Source organism: Cervus elaphus, chromosome 5, assembly GCF_910594005.1.
Source record: "Cervus elaphus chromosome 5, mCerEla1.1, whole genome shotgun sequence".
NCBI lineage: Eukaryota > Metazoa > Chordata > Mammalia > Artiodactyla > Cervidae > Cervus > Cervus elaphus.
In genome coordinates, this window is record NC_057819.1 from 94179602 (window position 1) to 94201360 (window position 21759).

The 21759-nt window shown below is 39.1% G+C and overlaps 1 protein-coding gene and 1 pseudogene across 1 annotated transcript in view; both read left to right on the forward strand.

Annotated features, from left to right (window-relative positions):
• The first annotated feature begins 1880 nt into the window (after positions 1–1880).
• CPD (carboxypeptidase D) overlaps positions 1881–21759 on the forward strand; it is a 68424-nt gene continuing 48545 nt past the window's right edge. Inside the window, exons 1-2 of the mRNA XM_043903291.1 lie at positions 1881–2725; positions 8098–8345. Of these exons, the coding sequence (XP_043759226.1) occupies positions 1980–2725; positions 8098–8345 (994 nt within the window). The 5' untranslated portion in view covers positions 1881–1979. The remainder of the gene's footprint in view (positions 2726–8097; positions 8346–21759) is intronic.
• On the forward strand, positions 13528–15265 carry LOC122695665 (annotated as a pseudogene).

The following is a 21759-nucleotide window of genomic DNA, read 5'->3' on the forward strand; positions in this document are numbered from 1 at the left end:
TCAAGTCTTAGGCCTTCCACTGCATTCTCCACTGTTACTGTTACTTTTTTTTTTTTTTTTAAAGGGGCTCTATATTCTTGCCTGGAGAATTCTTGCATGGACAGAGGATCCTGGTGGGCTACAGTCCATGGGGTTGCAAAGAGTCGGACATGACTGAGCAACTAACACCTTCAGTTTATTTTTTATTACTTTATTTTTGGCTGCGCTGGGTCCTCGTCCTGGCACATGGGCTTAGCTACCCTGTAGGGTGTGGGATCTTAGTTCCCTGATCAGGGATCATACTTGCGTCCCTTGTGTTGGAAGGCTGATTCTTAACCACTGGATTGCCAGGGAAGTCCTGGGATTTTTCTAAACTAGCTTAACATCTGTCAGTGGCTCTCCATGTTCTTATGGATCAAATGCTCCCCAGAGCCCAGCTTGTGAGGCTCTCTGAATTCTTATTCTACTTCTCTGGTTTGTGTCCTCTATACCCATGAGCTCCTTCACAATCCTGACCTGTATGCAGTTCCTAGGATGTGCAGTATTTGCTCTTAAGCTTTCAGTGTTTGCTCCTCCTTCTGCCCAGAATACCTACCCGTTTCCTCTCCTAATTTCTCTCCTCCTGTGCTCCTCCTCTTTGGGTTGGATGAATTTTCCTACATCCCTAATTGTAAACTTATCACAAACTGTATCCAGTCTCTGAGCAGAGTGAACTGCTTCCCAGCACCATAGCTCTGGCACACAATAGTTGCTCAATAAATATTTGATACATGAATGAATTAACTCTTTACTATTCACATTAGGGTTCAATCATAGTTCAAGGAAGGAGCCTGGAAACGCCTGGCTCTGAAAGGAACTACAACAGTTATTGCAATTATGTTCTTTGATGGGTAAAATTTCACACTTGATAAAAGAATTAGGAGGTTTTGTGCTTCTTCAAGCTAAAGTGATTTAAGCCTACTTTAAAGACCAGTTTAAAGGCCTCTTCTCTAGATGATAACCACATTGTATTTGCCAGCTTTAAGGCATTTTGGAATTATACTCACCAAGCAAGTGTTTTCAGAAATGTCATACCTGCTGCTTTTGAAATGCCACTCTAAGGTCACAGTTAAACAAGTAACTCGCTCAGGAGAAGTGTGAAAGGTGGGCAAGTGAACCATGAAATGAATTCCACCTACAGGGCTGAGACCAGCCCACACTGGAACCTCTGGCAGTGAAATAAACTGGGGTGACACCGAGGAAATAAATCCATCAACACAAAGAAAGCCTACTACATAGAAGATTTTCACTAGACATAAAGGAGACACCTTCTTTCAACATAAAGACTAAAAACTGGAAAAGAGGTAGTGAACCCTCTGCCACTCCAAGTGACCCAGTCCCTTCAACCGCTGGCTGGCGGGGCGCTGGGCTCAAGTTAAGGCAGAGACCCACTCCGATGGAAAGGGTGCACGGTGGGAAGGGCTGCGACGTCTTCTGTCTCTTCTAAGGTAGATTCTTTCGAACCTTTGAGGTTGTTTTTTTTCCCCCAAGTCCTTTGATTCTTTTCGAACCTTCCGATTCTTTCTATTCTCGGTTCTAAGCGTTAAAGCGCAGCTGGGGAAAGCGGCAACAAAGATGGGAAGGAAGCAGGTGATAGTACTCAGAGGAAAAGGGGTGAGAATGAAGGCATAACCCATAGAGAAGAGAATGAGGGAGTAGAGGAGAAGCGGAGCAAACGCAGTAAAGGAAACGGGGAGGAGGGAGAGAGAGGGACAGGAACCCTGACCGAAGAGGAGAGTGACCAAACTCTACCCACACAGGAGGAAGGCACGCCCAGAGGGGCATCTGCTGCTTTAAGGACGGCCCCGCCCACGGAGTGACGCGGCGGCAGGCCCGCCCACCATTGGCTGCGGCCGGAGGGCGGGATGGGGTTGCTAGGAGCGGAGGGGATCCGGCGGGCCCCGGCCTCCCGGAGCGCGGAGCCGGGGGAACGGAGCCGGGGTTAGCGGAGCTGCTGGAAGATGGCGAGTGGCTGGGACGCGCGGCCGCCCTGGCGGCCCGGGCGCCTCCCGCTGCTGCTGTGTCTCCTGCTGCTGGTGCAGCTGCTGCGGAGCCCGGCCCGGGCCGCGCACATCAAGAAGGCGGAGGCGACCACGACGACGACGACGAGCGCGGGCGCCGAGGAGGACGAGGGCCAGTTTGACCGCTACTACCACGAAGAGGAGCTGGGCTCGGCGCTGAGGGAGGCGGCGGCCGCTGGGCCCCCGGGCCTGGCCCGCCTCTTCAGCATCGGCAGCTCGGTGGAGGGCCGGCCGCTGTGGGTGCTGCGCCTCACGGCCGGCCTGGGGCCACCGCCTCCTGACGGCGACCTGGGGCCCGACGCGGCGGGGCCGCTCCTGCCTGGCCGGCCGCAGGTGAAGCTGGTGGGCAATATGCACGGGGACGAGACCGTGTCGCGCCAGGTGCTCGTCTACCTGGCCCGCGAGTTGGCGGCCGGCTACCGCCGCGGGGACCCGCGCCTAGTCCGCCTGCTCAACACCACTGATGTGTACGTGCTGCCCAGCCTCAACCCCGACGGCTTTGAGCGCGCCCGCGAGGGTGACTGCGGCCTCGGCGACAGCGGCCCTCCTGGGGCCAGCGGCCGCGACAACAGCCGCGGCCGCGACCTCAACCGCAGCTTCCCCGACCAGTTCAGCACCGGCGAGCCCCCGTCCCTGGACGACGTGCCAGAGGTGCGCGCCCTGATCGAGTGGATCCGCAGGAACAAGTGAGTACCGCCCTCCCTCCACCCACCTCCCCATCCACGCATCCCTCCAGGGCACAGGCTGGGTCCCGCACTCCGTAGGCGCTCTAACTGTGCTCGCAGGCTTAAGGGACTGGGGTAGTGAGGGCGGAGGGCGACACCCCAAAGGGGAACTAGGGCCAAGGCTGCTTAGCCTCTGTCCCCATGATAATTATTGGAGAAGCGGTGCCTGGAGGATGTCATTTATTCAAAGAATGCAGAGAGCCGCCGTTTGGCTGGAGGGGAGACTCCTTTCTGGCTTTCTGGTCCCTGTTCTCACAGGACAGTAGAATAAGCGATGGAAGAGACCTTCAGGATGACCTCGGTCATTTTATAGATAAACTGACAAAATTGCGATTATGTCATGACTACAGGCACTGTGCTAAACCCCGTGGACTGCATGATCTCAGTTTACATTGGACACAACCTGATGACAGGCAGCATTCTCATCCTTGTTTTGCATGTGGGGAAAATCAAGAGTCAGATTGTAAATAACTTACCCAGTATGAAAATCATTTACATATTACCGAAGTAGCTGGAACTGGACTCAGGCATTTAGTCAGTGTTCTGAGCCCTGGAGGGAGCGTGTAGCCCACAGATGACACCCGTGGGGTCTTTTTCTTGGTTATTTGATAAAAACTGATTATCTTCCAGTCTTTGCCTCTGACTCAGCTATGGAGCCTATAGATATGGCTGGCCGGAGAACTCCTCCAGATCTGGAACCTTCACCTGGGAGCAGCCTCATTTTAGACTCTGAAGGGTTTCTGATTCCATTTATGCACATCATTAGTGGACCAGAGTCGTATGGCTCATTGTCACACTTATAAGCAACACACACAAACACACCTTAGGTGTTAGTGTCACGTGGGATTTAAAATATTAAAAGAAGCATGAGGACCTCAAGAAATAGGTGTATGACATGAGACCATGCTAAATATAGAGGAGGTGTGTTTATGTACCCAGTTAAGCTTTACAGGAATTGCTCCTACTGGCAAAACATGTGTGGTCTGCTATAATAGGGGTAATCTCTGTGAAAGAGGGAGAACTTGAGTCTTGAGAGATGGGTAGGATTTTCGGCAAAGAGGAGGAGAGGAACAGAGGAAGAGGGAACTTATGGAATCATGTCCGAAGTGAACAGGCACCTCTTCCCTTTCTCAGCTATTGGCCTTGCCAACATATCCTCTTTTTTGTGTCTTTCTAAGGCTTGTAGAGGGCTTCCTTGGTGGCTCAGCAGTAAAAATCTGCCTGCCAATGCAGGAGACATGGGTTCGATCCCTGGGTGGGGACGATCCCCTGGAGAAGGGAATGGCTACCCACTCCAGTATTCCTGCCTAGGAAATCCCATGGACAGAAGGAGCCTGGTGGGCTACAGCCCTTGGGGTCGCAGAAGAGTGAGACACAACTTAGTGACCAAACAACAATGACATAGGCTTGTGGAGCAATTAAGCTTTCTATCCTGATCTGAAGATTTCTGAGTGACAGATAAAATAAAAGCAATAATAAACTCAGGTGTTTTCCTGTAGGACTTAGAATCATCTCTTCTACAAGATTCAGTATGTATGTAGCAGACCTTGAAAAATTCATGGACATTATGACAATTGTAGATTCGTTTTCTCTCCCCACCTTTCACTTTACTCCTTCTGAGAGGAGTAGGCATTAACCCCTGGAAGGCATTAACTTCACATACACTTTCTGGGAAGATTTTTCTTTTAAAGATAATAGTGTCAGGCTCTCTGAACAGTTGCATAAGAAGTGTGACTTTAAGCAATGCAAACAGTCTAAAATGCTCCATCATGACCTTTACAAGGATGTAAATTCTGTGAGTAGATATTTCTGTTCAGTATTAGTTCTGCTGTGACCAAAAATAAAAATAAGCTCTGTCTTGGTGCAAGTCACCTTGAGACTATACTGAAAGCTTTGAACTTTAAATTTGGAAGCAAAAATGTGCTCTCTGGACAATTCTTTCATATCACCAGTATTTAATGATTATAAGGTACGGTCCAGGCTGGGTAGTTCAATGATAGGAGCTTGTGAAGATATGAAAAGCTCATCTGTGTCAGTTGGTATTAACACAGAAAGTTGCTCTCTTTTGTGGCTGTGGACTACCCTAGTCATATCCTCCCTCTTTTCAAATGTAACTCTAAATCAGAAGGAAAAGGAGGTGAGTATTTAGGGTAAAAGTATACCCATCCATCCTCAGTCATAAATAACTCAAAATGCATATTATTTAATGATTATTCAGTAACAAGGGATACGTGAATAAAGCAAAAAACAAGTACACACATAATCTTGAGATTGATTCCTAAATACAGAGTCAGCTTTATGGAGAGGAAATTCTAAAACCACAGACAGTAAAGGGAATGTACCTTTTTCACTGTATTCTGTGAAATAAACTATTTGCATAATTTCTTGATATCCTAGTCACCCAGCTGTATTAGAAATAGATTTTTTTTGTCATTGTTGCTTTGGATATGTAAAATTTTAAAACTCATTTTCTCCTGCTTAGGAAAGTGAAGTTTATTTTCTTTGTTTCACTTTATACTTCACCCATTCAGTGATTTTGTACTGTTGACAGTTGACTCATATGCTTAGGAAAATATATAAGATTTTAACTCCATCATTAAAATATTTTATAGTTTACTTGACCCTCATATTTTTGGCACACTTCTTTACTTAAATATAGCTGCTTAGACTTTAATAGATTGTGCAAAAATGATTTTTTGGGTATGTTTGTAAAACATTGTATTATTGGGGTGAGTACAGTTCCCTGAAATCTTTAGAATTTAGTTTATCAGACATCAAGTTTTCTTAATTTTTTACAATTATTTACAGATTTATCTGGGGACCATAATATAATTAACTTAGAGATGGATTTTTTAATATCTATAGACTTGTTTATATTTTTTATGATATATTTAGCAGCTACTTTAAATCTTTTGCAAGAAATGATATATGATATTGAAGTCAAGTGTGAGAAACACTTAAGAGAATTGATTTGAATGGAAACTAAAATACCCTTCAAATAAAATTGGATTGATATCAAAGTTGGTTTGACAAAGACTAAAAGCAATAATCTTATAGCCACTATAATAGATATCACTTTCTCTTGAAATTGTCCTTACTAGAGCGGCACTGGTACTTTTAAAACTATGTAAGTAGAGTAAGGAAAATTTAATAATTTATCACTGGAGTAGATTGCAAATACTTCATTGTTCTAAAGGTATTCGGTTAGGCTACTTTAATAGTATTTCTGAGAAGTGTTAGAAGAAATGACAAAGTGAGAAACAGCTTTTAGCAGAGAATCTTGGAATTTAAAGTCTTAATTGAAAATATATAGTTAAAATAGCATGCTTCACTTACTTAGAATATTCAGTTATCCACTTTTTCCCCACTAGAATACGAATGCCATGAGGGTATCTTTGTATTTGTTTCTTCTCTGTTGTATTCCTTGGTGTCTAGAACATTTGGCTTACAGTTGACACTCAAGAAAATTTGTTGCTGAATGGACTGCCTGAACTGGGCTGGCCTTGTAACTTTCCCCAAGTCATAGCTGGGGGGAAAAGTACTTAAATTATTTAAAGCATAGAAGCCAAAAAGTAAATAGTTAATGCCTTGCTATGGAGCAGGGTTGGGTAAGGTGGAGTTAGAGTGTTAGAATATACACTTAATTTTTGCTTCTGTATCATTCTTTCTGGCATTGGAATTTGGGGATGGATTGACAGTCTTTAAGGCAGTGATTCCCTGAGCAGGATGCAAATATCTCCAAAGAAAGGAACATTTGTTGAGCAGATGCTTGAAAGCAGTCATTGTGCTGGAATATTACCTTATTTAATTACCTTATTTAATTCTCGTAACCACCCTGGGAAGGCGGTAGCATTAATCCCCATTTTACAGGTGAGAGAAAAACTAGGGTTCAATGGATTTAGAGGCAGCAACTTTACCTGATCATGTTAGTAGTGAGAGACCTGTCTGGGAAACCAAACGTTCTTACCCGTATTTGCCTGGTTTCAGAGCCTGTGCTATTGCCACGACACCAAATGGTCTTCTCCTCTAGTGTCTGGAATTGTGCTAATTGTAATTATATTAGTTATTAAACTCGGCTTTTTTCATAGTCTATTCTGGTATTTATTCACTGTCTTTATCAGCTCATTTCTGTCTTCTGAGGACAGATTCTGTGTTATAAGTAATTTTCATTGTTTGACCTCCTCTGGGAGGTACTAATCATATTTAACTTTTCAAATTAAACATATCATAGACTTAATTTTCTTTCAAGCATACAAAATGTTATAGATCAACCCCCTTTAGAATTTCTGTAGGTCGGTTTCTTTCAGTCACAAAAAGGCAGAAGCAAAAAATCCAATTTCAACTGCAAAAAGTGTTTAATCTCCAGCCATAAAAACACGTTGAGCTGTTACATGAGTGGAAAATGTATAAATAGGGCTGCAGCATGTTTTTGCCTTTAGCTTTTACCATAAAAGGAGTTCTTCAGTATTTCTATATCTATAAATGTGACTGGATTGTAAGTGGGTTCACTTAAAAGTAAAAACATAACAAAAATTAAAATGTTTCTTTTTATAGAAGCAGCCTTATCTTCATGTCAGTTTATTGTTTAATGGCCCAACCAGGAACCTTGGTCCCAGAAGGAGAGCTGCTTTTACAGTGATGCGGTGTCATGTATTGTTTTTCTCTGAAAGCAGCTCACAGGGTCAGGTCTCTTCCCCAACCCCACCACCAATCTTCTCAACTATGGTGTCTCTCTCAAAAATGTGAGTTTAGTGTATTGTGAAACTGGAATGAGACAAAACACATCTTGTTCTAATTTATTTGTCTCCGAATCTCAAAAATTCTCTCTGGACAGTAATATAAAAAGCATGAAACTTATTAGCCCAACTCATGTATTCAACAAATATTTATTTATATAAGCCACACTTTCTATGAGATTGACACATTATGAAGAACAAGAATTAGATTGAACTCTATGAAATTGTCATTTTTGTAGGTTAAAACATGGTTGAATATTGGCAAGTTCATATTGTTCAACCTAATAGAGGTCCCTGAATAAGACATCTCCAAAACATTAATTTCTACTGTGTTATTAAGCTATTTTTTTCAATGATTGGAAAATTCTTTAAAGTTATTTGAAGTTAAGGAATTGTAAAAATTGCTTGAAATTTGTTGAATGGATAAAGTTTTCTTTCCATTTTCCCTCTATATTGTTTGGTCAAATTATAACTGTTGATAGAATTGTCTTCTAGGTCTCAAGAGGAATATCTAAGTTCATTGATAAAAGGTGTAGAATTTTAAATATATGTTTTCTGTGCCTTTTAAAAAGTGATATGTGATTTTGATTTTCAAAGGTTTGTGCTTTCCGGAAACCTGCATGGTGGCTCGGTGGTAGCAAGCTATCCTTTTGATGACTCTCCAGAACATAAGGCCACTGGAGTCTATAGCAAAACTTCAGATGATGAAGTATTTAGATATCTGGCAAAAGCCTATGCTTCAAACCATCCCATAATGAAAACTGGTGCCCCTCATTGTCCTGGAGATGAAGAAGAAACTTTTAAAGATGGGATCACGAATGGTGCGCACTGGTATGATGTGGAAGGTATGTAAAGCCCTGAATTTGCTATATTTTCCTCCATGTTCATTTAACTTTTCTGAGCATACTCTGGGTGGAAAAAAGCAAATAAACTTCAAGGAATTATGATTTTTTTAAATCTTGAAAATTTCAAACCCACAGTAAAATTGAAACAAAACTCCATGAACACACTTGTATGTTTTGTTTAGTCACTAAGTCATGTCAGACTCTTTGTGACCCCATGGACTGTAGCCCGCTAGACTCCTCTGTCCATGGGATTTCCCAGGCAAGAATACTGGAGTGGGTTACCATTTCCTTCTCCAGGGGCTCTTCCTGGATCAGGGATCGAACCCACATCTCTTACATTGGCAGGAAGATTCTTTACCACTGAGCCACCAGGAAAGCCCGAACACCTGTATATCCTTTAAATTCACCAACAGTTATCTTACCACAAATATTGCTTCTCTCTCCTACACACACACACACTCTCTTTTGTCAGATGATCCAAAAGCAGGTTGCAGATTTCACAACACCTCACCTGTAAATACCTCTCAAGTATGTATTTCCTAAATACAGGGGCATTCTCTTATATAACCCTTGTACCATTACTGTAATTGAGAAATCAGCAGTAACTCAGTGCTGTCATCCCACATGCTATTTGCATGTAACTCAAATTTCCTGTATTAGCCCCCACATACCCCATATAGCTCCTTTTCTTCCTAATCCGATGCAGCCAAGGTTCCAGCATTTTGCATGTGCCTCTTGTGTTTTTTAGTTTCCCCGATCTAAAACAGTCATGTCACCAGTCTCTTTCCTTAATGATGATGAATCTTTTGAAGTGTCCAGGCCAGTTGTCCCACAGAACAGCCCATATTCTAGATTTGTCTATTTCTTCATGATAAAATTATCAGGTCTAAACTTCTAGCAAGACCATTACACTGATCACATGAAGAGGCACATAAAATCAGTCAGCTTGAATTGTTTACCATTTCTCTTAAGTGTTATAAAAACAGCTGTTATTCTTTTTAAACTTTTGGTATCCTTTGAATAACAACTTTTTGTTTTTATGCACAGGCTTAGACAATTTAATTAAGAGTAATCAGAAGGAACAGTCAATCCATGAAAAATGTTATCAGTGTAAAACTTTTTTCTCTTCTTAGAATCTACCCATGGTGAATGCCTTAGGTCAAGGGTCCTTAACCCCCAGAATCTAATGCCTGATGATTTGAAGTGGAGTTGATTTAATAATAATAATAGAAATAAAGTGCACAATAAGCATAATGTGCTTGAATCATCCCACAACCATCCCCCCAACCCTCCATGGAAAAATTGTCTTCCACAAGACCGGTACCTGGTGTCAAAAAGGTTGGGGACCACTGCCTTGGATTTTCGCTTACCCTATTATTTTTATTGGCAGTCAGTCACATTATAAAGTATCTTATGACATTTCTCTTAATGTGCCTTCTTTAAAATATTTGAATAACTCTGTGACTTTTTATGTCAAGCCAAGAATACCCAAATTGGGGATTAAGTTTCAGGACTTGATACTTTCTATAGTTTTCTGATTCTCCTATAGTTTCTACCCATGTTTCTTATATATAACTAGCTAGTTGAACTATTTAGAAAGGGGTATGAAATATATAGAAGCCAGACTTTCTGCCTGTAACAATTAGAGGTGGTTTGAAAACCATTAATAAATTTTAAAGATATGGCATATACTTGAATGTTTAATCTCATTTCAGTCTTTAGCAAATATTAGTATATTTATTTTTAAGACTCCGCAGGGCTTGCAGAGTCTTAGGTCTTTGACCGGGGATTGAACCTACACCCTCCACAGTGAAAACTTGGAGTTTTAGCCACTGAACTGCTAGGGGATTCCCTTTAGCAAATATATTTAATAAAACCAGATTTCTTGAACTAGTGGTTTTGTGATGTTGTCAAGTTGCTTCATTATTTGAGATCCTATCTAAAATAATGGACTAAAACTAATTTTTCCTTTTTGGAGAAGGTTGTTAAAGGTTAGAAAATAATTTCTAATTGAGAATTGACTAAGAAAGATAAATACATGTGATACTATTTAAAAAGTAAGTGTGTTTCCTTCACAGTAAGTAAGATTATTTGGTTAAGCCAGGCAACAGGTTTTTCTGAGTCTTCAAGCATCTAAAGGAGCTCAGTTTTGCTGCTGCCATTATTATTTTTTTACATTAATTTATTTGGCTGCACTGAGTCTTAATTGTAGCACATGGGATCTAGTTTCCTGGCCAGGAATGGAACTCCAGCCCCTTGTATTGGCAGCTTGGGGTCTTAGCCACTGGACCACCAGGGAAGTCCCTATTCTTGTTTTTGTGAGCATCTGCTTTTCTCCTGTTTTAGCTGGGTGATCAGACATATTTTATGTTATTTCTACAATAACTAGCTTGTATCTCTTACTGCCTTAGCAATATTCAGCAATTTCAGTAGTTTCTTGAGAGTGTGTGTGTGTGTTTTCACAGCTTTATCAAGGTGTAATGGACATACAATAAACTGGACAAATTTAAAGTGTATAGTTTGGTAAGTTTCAACATATGTGTGTACCCATGAAACATACATATTGTTTCAGTAGTTTCAACAGGGCAAATTCGTTGTTTATCTTATACTGGACTGTAGTGAGTAAGGTGTTGTGAAATCTTGTGACTAGACATATATTCAAACCCAGATGTCCTGGAGTAACTTTACTGACACTTTATGTGATGTATTGAGAAATTCTAACTCGAAGAAGTAGAGACTTTTAGAGCTGAAAATGAATGTATTGATCTAGTCCAATTCTTTTGCTTTACAGGAAATCAAGGCTTTAGTGGTAAAAAAAAACTTGTGGGCATCATTTATTTACCGAGCAGATATTTACTGAGCCTTTACCAGATCCTAAATACTGTATTAAGGACATGGTGTGAACAAAACAAACAGTTCCTGCTCCTGGGGGTGAGGAAGTACATTAGTAGTGGGGGTGTGAGGCAATTTGGCCCCCAGAACCTTCACCTTCCTTGCCAGGATTGATTCAGTATATCTAGCTACCTACGTGGGTGGCCTTGCTTCTCTCAACATGTCTCTCAAACCTCAGGCTCCATCCAGGGAATGACTATCCTAATAAGGCCTGTGAATAGTTGTTGTCTTCTGCTAAAGCCTGTTATTGTAACAGCCTAAGCTCAGCCTATTCATGCAGCAGTCCTCTTTCTATTTTTTTTTTTTAAACCACAATGTGCTGATTTGTATGCCTTTTGTTTAGCATTCTTTATTTTTTCTTTCTTCATGTTTTTGAAGACATTATAAAAAAAAAATCCTCTGATGGTTTAGTGTGTTTATTCTAAAGGAAACTTAATGAAACTAAATTATAGTTTCAGTGAACTTTAAGAATTGCCCTCTTTCAACTGACAGAAATTTTTAAAAGGGCAAGTAGCCACCTATAAAAAGAAGAGAGGTATGAAATGTGACCAGATAATGTGTCTGTAACTAATTCAGGTTTTGTGTGTGTGTATGTGTATGTGAATTTAAACTCCTTTGATCATGTGGGCAACCATTCTCAGCATAAAATGGAGGTCTGACTGAGCAGAACTAATGTGCTCTAAATATTGAGGTATCTTTGGCTTGAAGTAGATTGCTGACAAAGGAAAGAGCAGGGGGGAAAGAAAATCAAGCTGTTCTGAACAGCATACAAGGTTAGATTTGGTCCAAAAATGGACTGAAAAGCTTTTTCTGTGTCGTTAAACAGGGCATTATGTTATAATTCTTCTGTCACCAGAAAATTGGAATCTATATAAAATAAAAAAGAATCAAATGGACAGTCTAGAAATATAATATCTGATCTTAAGAAATAGATAAATCCATAATTACAGTAGGGGATTTTAAACATCCCTTTCTTAGTAATTTTTAGATGATGAAGACAAAAATATCAGTAAGGACACAGACGATTTAAATAACCAAATAAACCAAATCTGATCTAATGAACATGTACAAAATATTGTCCTCATATCTAATTTTCCTGCAGTCTTTTTATAATCCAAAGTATATACAATAAGGAGCTTATCATTGGTCCCACTTAAGGTAGATGTGTCTAGTTCTATTAGTGGTTTGTGTTACTTTGTTCTAAAGTATATATATCAAAAACAACCATACTAAAACATACTAAACTTAAAGCATTCTTATGTCTTTGCTTCTTGCACATTTTAATAGGATCAAGTCTGAACTTTTCAGTCTGACACTTAGCCTTCTAGCCTTGTACACGTTTCTAGCCTCCTCTCCTACCTCTCACCCACCACTGAACGACTTGTGCTATATTATGCTCAGTCGTGTCTGGCTCTTTGCAGCCCCATGGACTGTAGCCCACCAGGTTCCTCTGTCCATGGATTTTCCCAGGCAAGAATACTGGAGCAGGCTGCCATTTCCTACACCAGGAGAGCTTTCTGACCTAGGGATCGAACCTGCCTCTCTTGCATCTCCTGCATTGATAGGTGGATTCTTTACTACTGAGCCACCTGGGAAGCCCTGAACTATTTGTCCTTCTCCAAAAATGTGAACCTTCAGGTACTGGGCTGCTGTCTGGAATGCATTTCTCCAGTTCAGCTGTTACCTCCTCTGAAACCTTTGCTACAGTAACTGTCACTCTGTTGCCTTCCTAGAGCTTTTTGTTTAACATCAGTAGAATGTTTATCTGTTTCTGTCCTGAGTTTTTTGTATCTTCTGCTAGAGTATGAGTTCTTCAATAAGGGCTTGTTGTGCTCAGTCATGCAGTCGTGTCGGACTCTTTGCAGCTCCATGGAGGCTCCTCTGTCCATGAGGATTCTCTGGGCAAGAATACTGGAGTGAGTTGCCATGCCCTCCAGGGAATCTTCCCAACCCAGGGGTCGAACCCAGGTCCTCCACACTGCAGGTGGATTCTTTATCGACTGAGCCACCAGGGAAGCCCAGGAATACCGGACTAGGTAGCCTATCCCTTCTCCAGGGGAACTGCCTGACCCAGGAATCAAACGGGTTTCCTGCATTGCAGGAAGATTCTTTACCACCTGAATTACCTGGGAAGCCCTTGATAAGGACAGTGTGTGGTGCTATTCATACAGAATGTATCACCAGGGAAAGAGTCCTACAGGAAGTGAGACTGGGGAGGTTTATACAGTTATTTGGAATAAGATCTTTTTTTTTTTTTTTTGGAGATAAGCACTTTATCTAGAGGGATACCATGGGAATGAAAAGGGAGTATGAGATATATAAGAAATTGTGTGAGAAGAGTTGCAGAATTAACAGTGAGACAGTAGGACAGTATCTAGGGAGAGAAAGGCATAGCTTTGAGACCTTGAGCCTGGATTAGTAAGAATGATCACGGAAATGGGGGGAAAAAAAAACTACTTGGAAGAAGTGTGTGTCTGTGTGTGTGTGTGTGTTTTCTTTAGATGGGAGAAGAGTGAAATTGGAGGTGGTACTGGGTGTACCAGTTATAAGTACCCAGTGTACAGTTGGAAGATATGCTCTGGGGCTTGGTAAAGAGGTCAAGATGATAAAGACATTTAGGAGTTATGAGACATGTGGAAAGCATATGTCAGTGAACTTGATTTTGAAAATTGAATTGATATTGTTTCCTGGCATCATTTAATTGCTTGGAGCCAGAAACTCAACTAGAAAAAAAAAATATATATATATATACATATATATTTATGAACAGATGGATGCTTTTTCATCTCCAAAGTGAATATACTTCTGGCATTTTGTACTGGGATGTTTTCTTTAAGGAATGCCAATAGTTTAGATATTCTCACCCTGTTCATATGTTAAGAATACTATTGACAATCAAATATGCATTAGTAAAGGACTTCTGGTCTTATCTGATTTTGTACATTAAGGAGCTTTTGTACATTGGACCTCTTCCATTTTTCTCTCTCTCTTAACCTGAGTGGCACCTCATTTAAAAGGAAAGCAAAGATGTAAAATGATACTCAAACCGGATATTTGCTTCTGTTTGAGTCACCAGTTTGCTTTAGCAAACTGAAGTATAGCCTCATATGAAAAAAAATCTCATCTTTAGGAATAGTGTGCTTGTATATTTTGTAATGTAGTAATAGACTTTCGTGAAGGTTGAGAACCAAATGCTAAATATCACTTTAGGATTTGGCCCCTAAATCTTCAGATCCAATGTCTAAAAATTAGATGTGTTTTTATTTTTTTTAAACCCAGATGGTAGAAAATAAGAAAGTACTTTAAAAAAAAAACTCTCTTTTTCTCCCCTTTTTGCTCTCCCTTCTTCCTATCCCTCTTGCCTTCTTCACCTTCATTCTTTTTCTTCTCCTTTCCCTCTCCCTATAAAAGCTACCATCTCATCCTGGGCACCCCAGTTGTATTAACTTCAGCTCTGAAGTACTTATCCCTCTGAAGTGGTACCAGAACATGATAAGATCCCCATACCCTCCCTATGGTTACTAATCCATGGGTGGTTGGCTGCACCACCAGATCATTCCTGTGATGTCCCAGCAGACTTCCCACAATCTCACCCTGCAGCCTCATCACCACATCACCATGGTGTCAGCTCAACAGCCCATGGTCCCCCAGCAACCAATGGGGCCAGGCCCTGGCCAACACTCCATGAATCCAACCCAACAGCACCTACCAAAACTTTCCATTGCTCATGTAGCAGCCCTCTGGCCTCAGTCCATCCAGCCACAGGCTTACCAGCCCCCTGCCACCCCACCTACCCCATCCCGCCCTTGCTGCCAGAGCCACCTTGCCTCCAGTGTTCCCCAGGCAGCCTCTGTCCCCCGTGCCTCCTGGCCTTCCCCAGAAGCTTGTCCAGCAACAGACAAGACCAAGCGGGATGAAGTGGATTTGATCGGAAAATGAATTGCTTTCAGAAGGACACAGGAGCACAGCAATTTGTTCTTGCCATCACTTTACTTAGTAAATTCTGTAACTAAAAATAAGTACCATTAGCAAATAAAATGTTTTTAAAATTTAAAAAAATCTTAAAAAAGGAAAATGCAGTTCAAGGAATTATGTGAGATAAAGGGTTGGCCAAGTTAGACAACACTGAACACAGATTCAGGACTCTGTACTTTAAATTTGTAGAATCATATCATTAGCAAATATGTATTCAGTGGGAGTGGTGAAGGAAATAGATTTTCATAAGATAAGTTGTTCAGAATACATAGACGAAGTTCAGGTATGATTTGGTCAAAGCAAACTTGAATTTAAAGATCAGGAATATGGGAAAATTTTTTCAAGAGCAATCTGTTTTTTTCCATTCATTTGACCTAGATCTTCCACTTAAAATTTTGTATGACCATCATGCTCTTTAGCTTTTAAAAATATCTCAAGGAGTGAAAATTATCATTTAATAACTAACTCACTATGTATAAATAAATTGTTCACAAAAGTAAAAATTATGAGAACTGCTCACGATTCTGTGAAGTAGTTTTATTAAATAAAAAACAGTAAGCTCCAAATTTATAGAATAGAAATTGCCTATATTTACACATTCTAAAATACTTTTCCTAATGAAAAAAGAATACATTGCATTTTTTTTCTGTAAAAGATTTATGGGGTTCTTGTATCATACAGATTGATACTTTATAGCTGGCCTAGGAAGGCAAGTTAAAAAAAAAACAACAACTTGCTCTGTTTAAGTCTCAACATTGTAGCATTGGTTGTATTTTTTTACATTGACTTTCTGCATGAGGCATTAGAGGGAGTCATTTGAATGAAAGATTGAATTTATTTAAATACCCTCCATCTCCTTAAAGATAGACTTCTCTGGTGAAAACAGTAATAGGGGTTGGTTCCATGATATGATAACGATGAACTGAGCATCTTAAAGCATATGAAGATTAGTGTGAGGCAAATGGATTGAAGGAATTGAATGAATATGAAGAGATCCTTTGATTTAGCCACCCATACAGTTAGTATTAATCACAATTTGTTGTAGTGCTGGACAGACTACTAATGGTTACACTTTTGTTCTTTAATATAGGTAAAAGGAATGAAAACATAGAGTAACAGTACATTGCATTCAATTTTTTCTATGCATAGAAAACTGGGTTGGTAGGTAGGCTTAAAAGCAAAATGTAACCTTTTGTCTTTTCTTTGCCAGTTCCCCTTGGGAGGAGAGGAAATAGTCTAAATCAGTGGTTTTCAAACTGGGTATATGTGGGGAGAAGAAAGAGAACAGTCAGTTTGGATAAATTTAAGGAAATAAATTTCCAACTCTTCCATACCTATTCTTAATATTGGTCTGCCTGAGAAAGATGCTGGCAGTGGAGATTCAATCCCCATCCTCTTCTCCCACTTGACTGAAGAAAGGCATACTTTTCTGTACATCTGAATCACACTATAGATTGAAGTTTTACAAACTTCCAGTACACCAAAAACAGAAGGGACAATTTGGTGATTAATGGTATCATAAAAGCATCACTCACACATCTCATTAAAAGATATATTTTCAGTAATTATTACTTAGGCTTATTTATCAAAATCTGAAATAAAACTATGCCTTTATTGGTAAATTGTATACCAGTAGTTATTGTGCTAATTCAATCTAGAATTAAAAAATGTAATAGGGCATTAAGGTAGTGGAAATTAATTAATGGAAATTAATAGAAATTTAAACATGCATACATATGTATTATTATAGATTGAAGTATTATAGGGTGATCAATGAAGGTCTTCCAAGCATAAAAGTATATCCCATTTGATGGGACCTAATGAAACTTAAAAGCTTTTGCATAACAAAGGAAACTATAAGTAAGGTGAAAAGACAGCCCTCAGATTGGGAGAAAATAATAGAAAATGAAGAAACAGACAAAGGATTAATCTCAAAAATATACAAGCAACTCTTGAAGCTCAATTCCAGAAAAATAAATGACCCAATCAAAAAATGGGCCAAAGAACTAAACAGACATTTCTCCAAAGAAGACATACAGATGGCTAACAAACACATGAAAAGATGCTCAACATCACTCATTATCAGAAAAATGCAAATCAAAACCACAATGAGGTACCATTACACACCAGTCAGGATGGCTGCTATCCAAAAGTCTACAAGCAATAAATGCTGGAGAGGGTGTGGAGAAAAGGGAACCCTCTTACACTGTTGGTGGGAATGCAAACTAGTACAGCCGCTATGGAAAACAGTGTGGAGATTTCTTAAAAAACTGGAAATAGAACTGCCATATGACCCAGCAATCCCACTTCTGGGCATACACACTGAGGAAACCAGATCTGAAAGAGACACGTGCACCCCAATGTTCATCGCAGCACTGTTTATAATAGCCAGGACATGGAAGCAACCTAGATGCCCATCAGCAGATGAATGGATAAGGAAGCTGTGGTACATATACACCATGGAATATTACTCAGCCGTTAAAAAGAATTCATTTGAGTCAGTTCTAATGAGATGGATGAAACTGGAGCCCATTATACAGAGTGAAGTAAGCCAGAAAGATAAAGAACATTACAGCATACTAACACATATATATGCAATTTAGAAAGATGGTAACGACAACCCTATATGCAAAACAGAAAAAGAGACACAGAAGTACAGAACAGACTTTTGAACTCTGTGGGAGAAGGTGAGGGTGGGATGTTTCGAAAGAACAGCATGTATATTATCTATGGTGAAACAGATCACCAGCCCAGGTGGGATGCATGAGATAAGTGCTCGGGCCTGGTGCACTGGGAAGACCCAGAGGAATCGGGTGGAGAGGGAGGTGGGAGGGGGGATCGGGATGGGGAATACGTGTAAATCTATGGCTGATTCATATCAATGTATGACAAAACCCACTGGAAAAATTAAAAAAAAAAGAAAAAAAAAAGTATATCCCATTTGAGTCGCAATCTGTAGAGCGAATGGAATGAATGGAATAGAAGTTCAAGAAGAGAAAGGGAAGCTGTAAAATTCCTCCTGTTGAAGAAGAGTGTTCATACACGTTTTAAAAGTTGATTCTGGGAATCAAATCTCTATAGTATTCTATTTGATTCCACCTAAAATAATAGTGTAAAATTTTTATTAAAAAAATAAAAATTGGGACTTCCCTGGTGGTCTAATGGTTAAAACACTGAACTGCCAATTCAGGGGGCACAGGTTCCATCCCTGGTCAAGGAACTAAGATCTCACATGCTATGCAGCACAGCCAAAAGATAAAAAAATAAAAAATAAATAAAAATTGATATTATGTAAGAAATCACATTGTTAGCAACTATTTAAATTTAAAATCAAATCTTTTAGATACCAACTTTAAAATATGTGGTATTGAATGATTTCTCAGTTATTTTCCTATAAATAAAAAGTTTGAAGGCCATTAGTGTAGCTTAGCTTAAAAGACTAGTGGATGTTAGAGACTTGCTTATTTATGATTGTTAATAAGTAGGATAAATAACAGATCCTTTTTACTATTAGTAAAGTGCTTTATTGCTTTGAAGTATGCCTGTGGTGTATGTTTCATTCCCAAAATAACATTTTTCTTTAACTGGATAAAGATAATGTTCTGATATCAGACATTTTGTCCTTTAGTCTATGTTGAGCCGTACAACATATCAGCTTAAAAAATAAACAAATGTATTAACTGAATCTGACAGTAGCTGCAGCAGTCAGTAATGTCAGGCGTATCTGCAGATCAGTGTTCTCTGTGACAGTGAACTTTGTATACGTAGGTTTTCTGTTAAGGAAAAAAAAAGACAATGAATCTGAAATAGCTACTTAGCTAAGATTACTTACTATGCAGTTTTTGATATTTAGTATTGGAAAAATTATGTGAAGTTTAACACAGATGGCAAATAATGCCTATTTGTGGCATCTTGCAAAAATTCTTATTCATTACTCAGTTAATATCTCCACTTGTTTCCAGCTTTTTAGATGAGTTTTTTTTTAAAAGTAGTTTTTAAACTAAAGCTTGAAGTTGGTGAATAAAGACTTTTTGATGTTCTAAAGGTAGGAGAACTTTGTCACTTTTGTTTTGCAAACTAAAAGTTTGCTTCTTTTCTGACATTGACTTCTGTGGGGTTCTAAAGAGATAGATTAAGGTATATATCATGGCTCACAAATTGCCTCCTGGGGATGGCTCATTATTATAGACTCAGAGGAAATGTGCTTAATTTTTATGAGGTTTCATTGAGAGAAGGGTATTTTGTAGATAGCTTTCTGTTATTGATTTCTATGGAATTCCATCATGTCAAAGAACATATTTTGTATAATTTCAGTTCTTTTAAATTTATTGAGTTTGTTTTATGACTCAGGATATGGTCTGTTTAAATGTTCCACATGTACTTGAATGTTTTCTGTTGTGGTTGGGTAGGATCTACTATAAATGTCATTTAGATCTGGTTAAGTGACACTTTTTCAGTTCTTGTGTATCCTTTGCTGATTTTCTGTCTACTTGTTCTGTTGACTACTGATAGAGGAATATTGACGTCTGCAACTATAACTGTAGATTGGCTCATCTCTTCTTTTAGTACTATCAGTTTTTGTTTTATGTGTTTTGAAGCTCTGTTGTTAGATGTCACATTTAGGATTGTTATATTGTCTTGGTGAATTGACTCTTTTAACATTATGTACTATCCCCCCATAACTGTAGATTGGCTCATCTCTTCTTTTAGTACTATCAGTTTTTGTTTTATGTGTTTTGAAGCTCTGTTGTTAGATGTCACATTTAGGATTGTTATATTGTCTTGGTGAATTGACTCTTTTAACATTATGTACTATCCCTCCTTGGGTTTCTCTGGTGGCTCAATGGTAAGGAATCCTCCTGCATATACAGGAGATATGGGTTCAATCCCTGATTTGGGAAGGCCCCTTGGAGAAGGAAATGGCAACCCATTCCAGTCTTTTTGCTTAGAAATCCCTATGTATAGAGGAGCCTGGCGTGCTATAGTCTGTGGGGTCACAAAGAGTCAGACACGACTTAGTGACTGAACAATAACTATCTCTCCTTCTATCTGGTACTTTTCCTTGCTCAGAAGTCTACTTTAATCTAAATATAGCCATTCCATCTTTCTTTTGATTTATGTTTGCATTGTATATTTTTTCCATTGTTTTAACTTACCCATCCCATTCTATTTAAAGTGAGCATATAGTTGGGACTTGTTTTTTGATTCAGTTTGACAGGTTTTTCTAGTTGGTGTTTTTGCATCATTTACATTGAATGTAATTGTTGATATGTTTGGATTAAGCTCTACCTTGTAATTATTTTTCTTTTTGTCCCTCTGTTTCTTATTCCCTTGTTTCCTCTTTCCTGCCTTCCATTGTATTGTATGGATGTTTATTATATAAATTTTAACTATAGTATTTTTTACTATATTTCTTTGTAAAGTTTGTTTTGGTGGTTGCTCTGGGAATTACAGTTTGCATAATTTTTTACAGTTCTACCTAGAAGTAATATTTTACCACCTTGAGAAGAACATACAAATCTTACCACCATACCCTTTATCTTCCCCCACTTTATGGTGCAGTTGTGGTTTATGTATTATATCTATAAACTCCCACCAGGCAGTGTTATATGTTTTGCTTTCAACTGATATACATAGTTTTGAAAACTTAAGAGGGAAAAATAGTTTTTCATATTTATTCAAATATTTGCCATTTCTGTTCTTTCATTCCTGAAGCTCCAAGGTTTGCTCTGCTATCATTTCTCTTCTACCCAGAAAACCTTCTTTAGCATTTCTTTTAAAGCAGACCTGCCTGTGGGGGATTCTTCTAGCTTTCCATCACAGACAATATCTATTTCTGCCTTTGTTCCTAAAGGATATTTTCCTTGGATATAAAATTCTGGGCTCTGGATTGACTATTCTTTAAAAAAAATTTGTGTGTGTGTATGTCATTGCCTTCTGGCCCTCATGGCTTCTGATGAGAAATTCACAGTCATTTAAATTGTCTTCCTATAATGTATCATTTTTCACTGACGACTTTCAAGATTGTTCCCATTGTCTTTAGATTTCAGTAGTTTGACTGTGACGTATCTAGACATGAATTTCTCCTGTTTGAGGTTTGCTAAGCTTCTTGAAATATAAGTTTATGTCTTTTGCCAGATTTGGGAAGTTTTCAGCCATTGTTTCTTCAACTTTTTTTTTTTTCCCAGCATGGCACACTTTTTTCCTCCCGTTTTGAGACTCTAGTAGCAAGAATATTAGACCTTTTGATACTGTCCCTAAAACTGTGTTCTTTTACTTTATTTTTTTTTCTGTTGTTCAGATTAGATAATTTCTATTTATTTGTCTTCAAATTGACTTCCCTTTGTCATTTCTATTCTTCTGTTGAACTCATCCAGTAAATTTTAAAATCTGGTTATATTTTTTACTTCTGAAATCTATTTTTTTAACCTCTTCTGTTTGTTTCTTTTATTTCATTTCAAGACTGTTTAATCTTACCTCTTTAATATTTACCTGGCTATAATAATTACTTTAAGGTTAGTCTGATAATTCCCATACCTGGGTCATC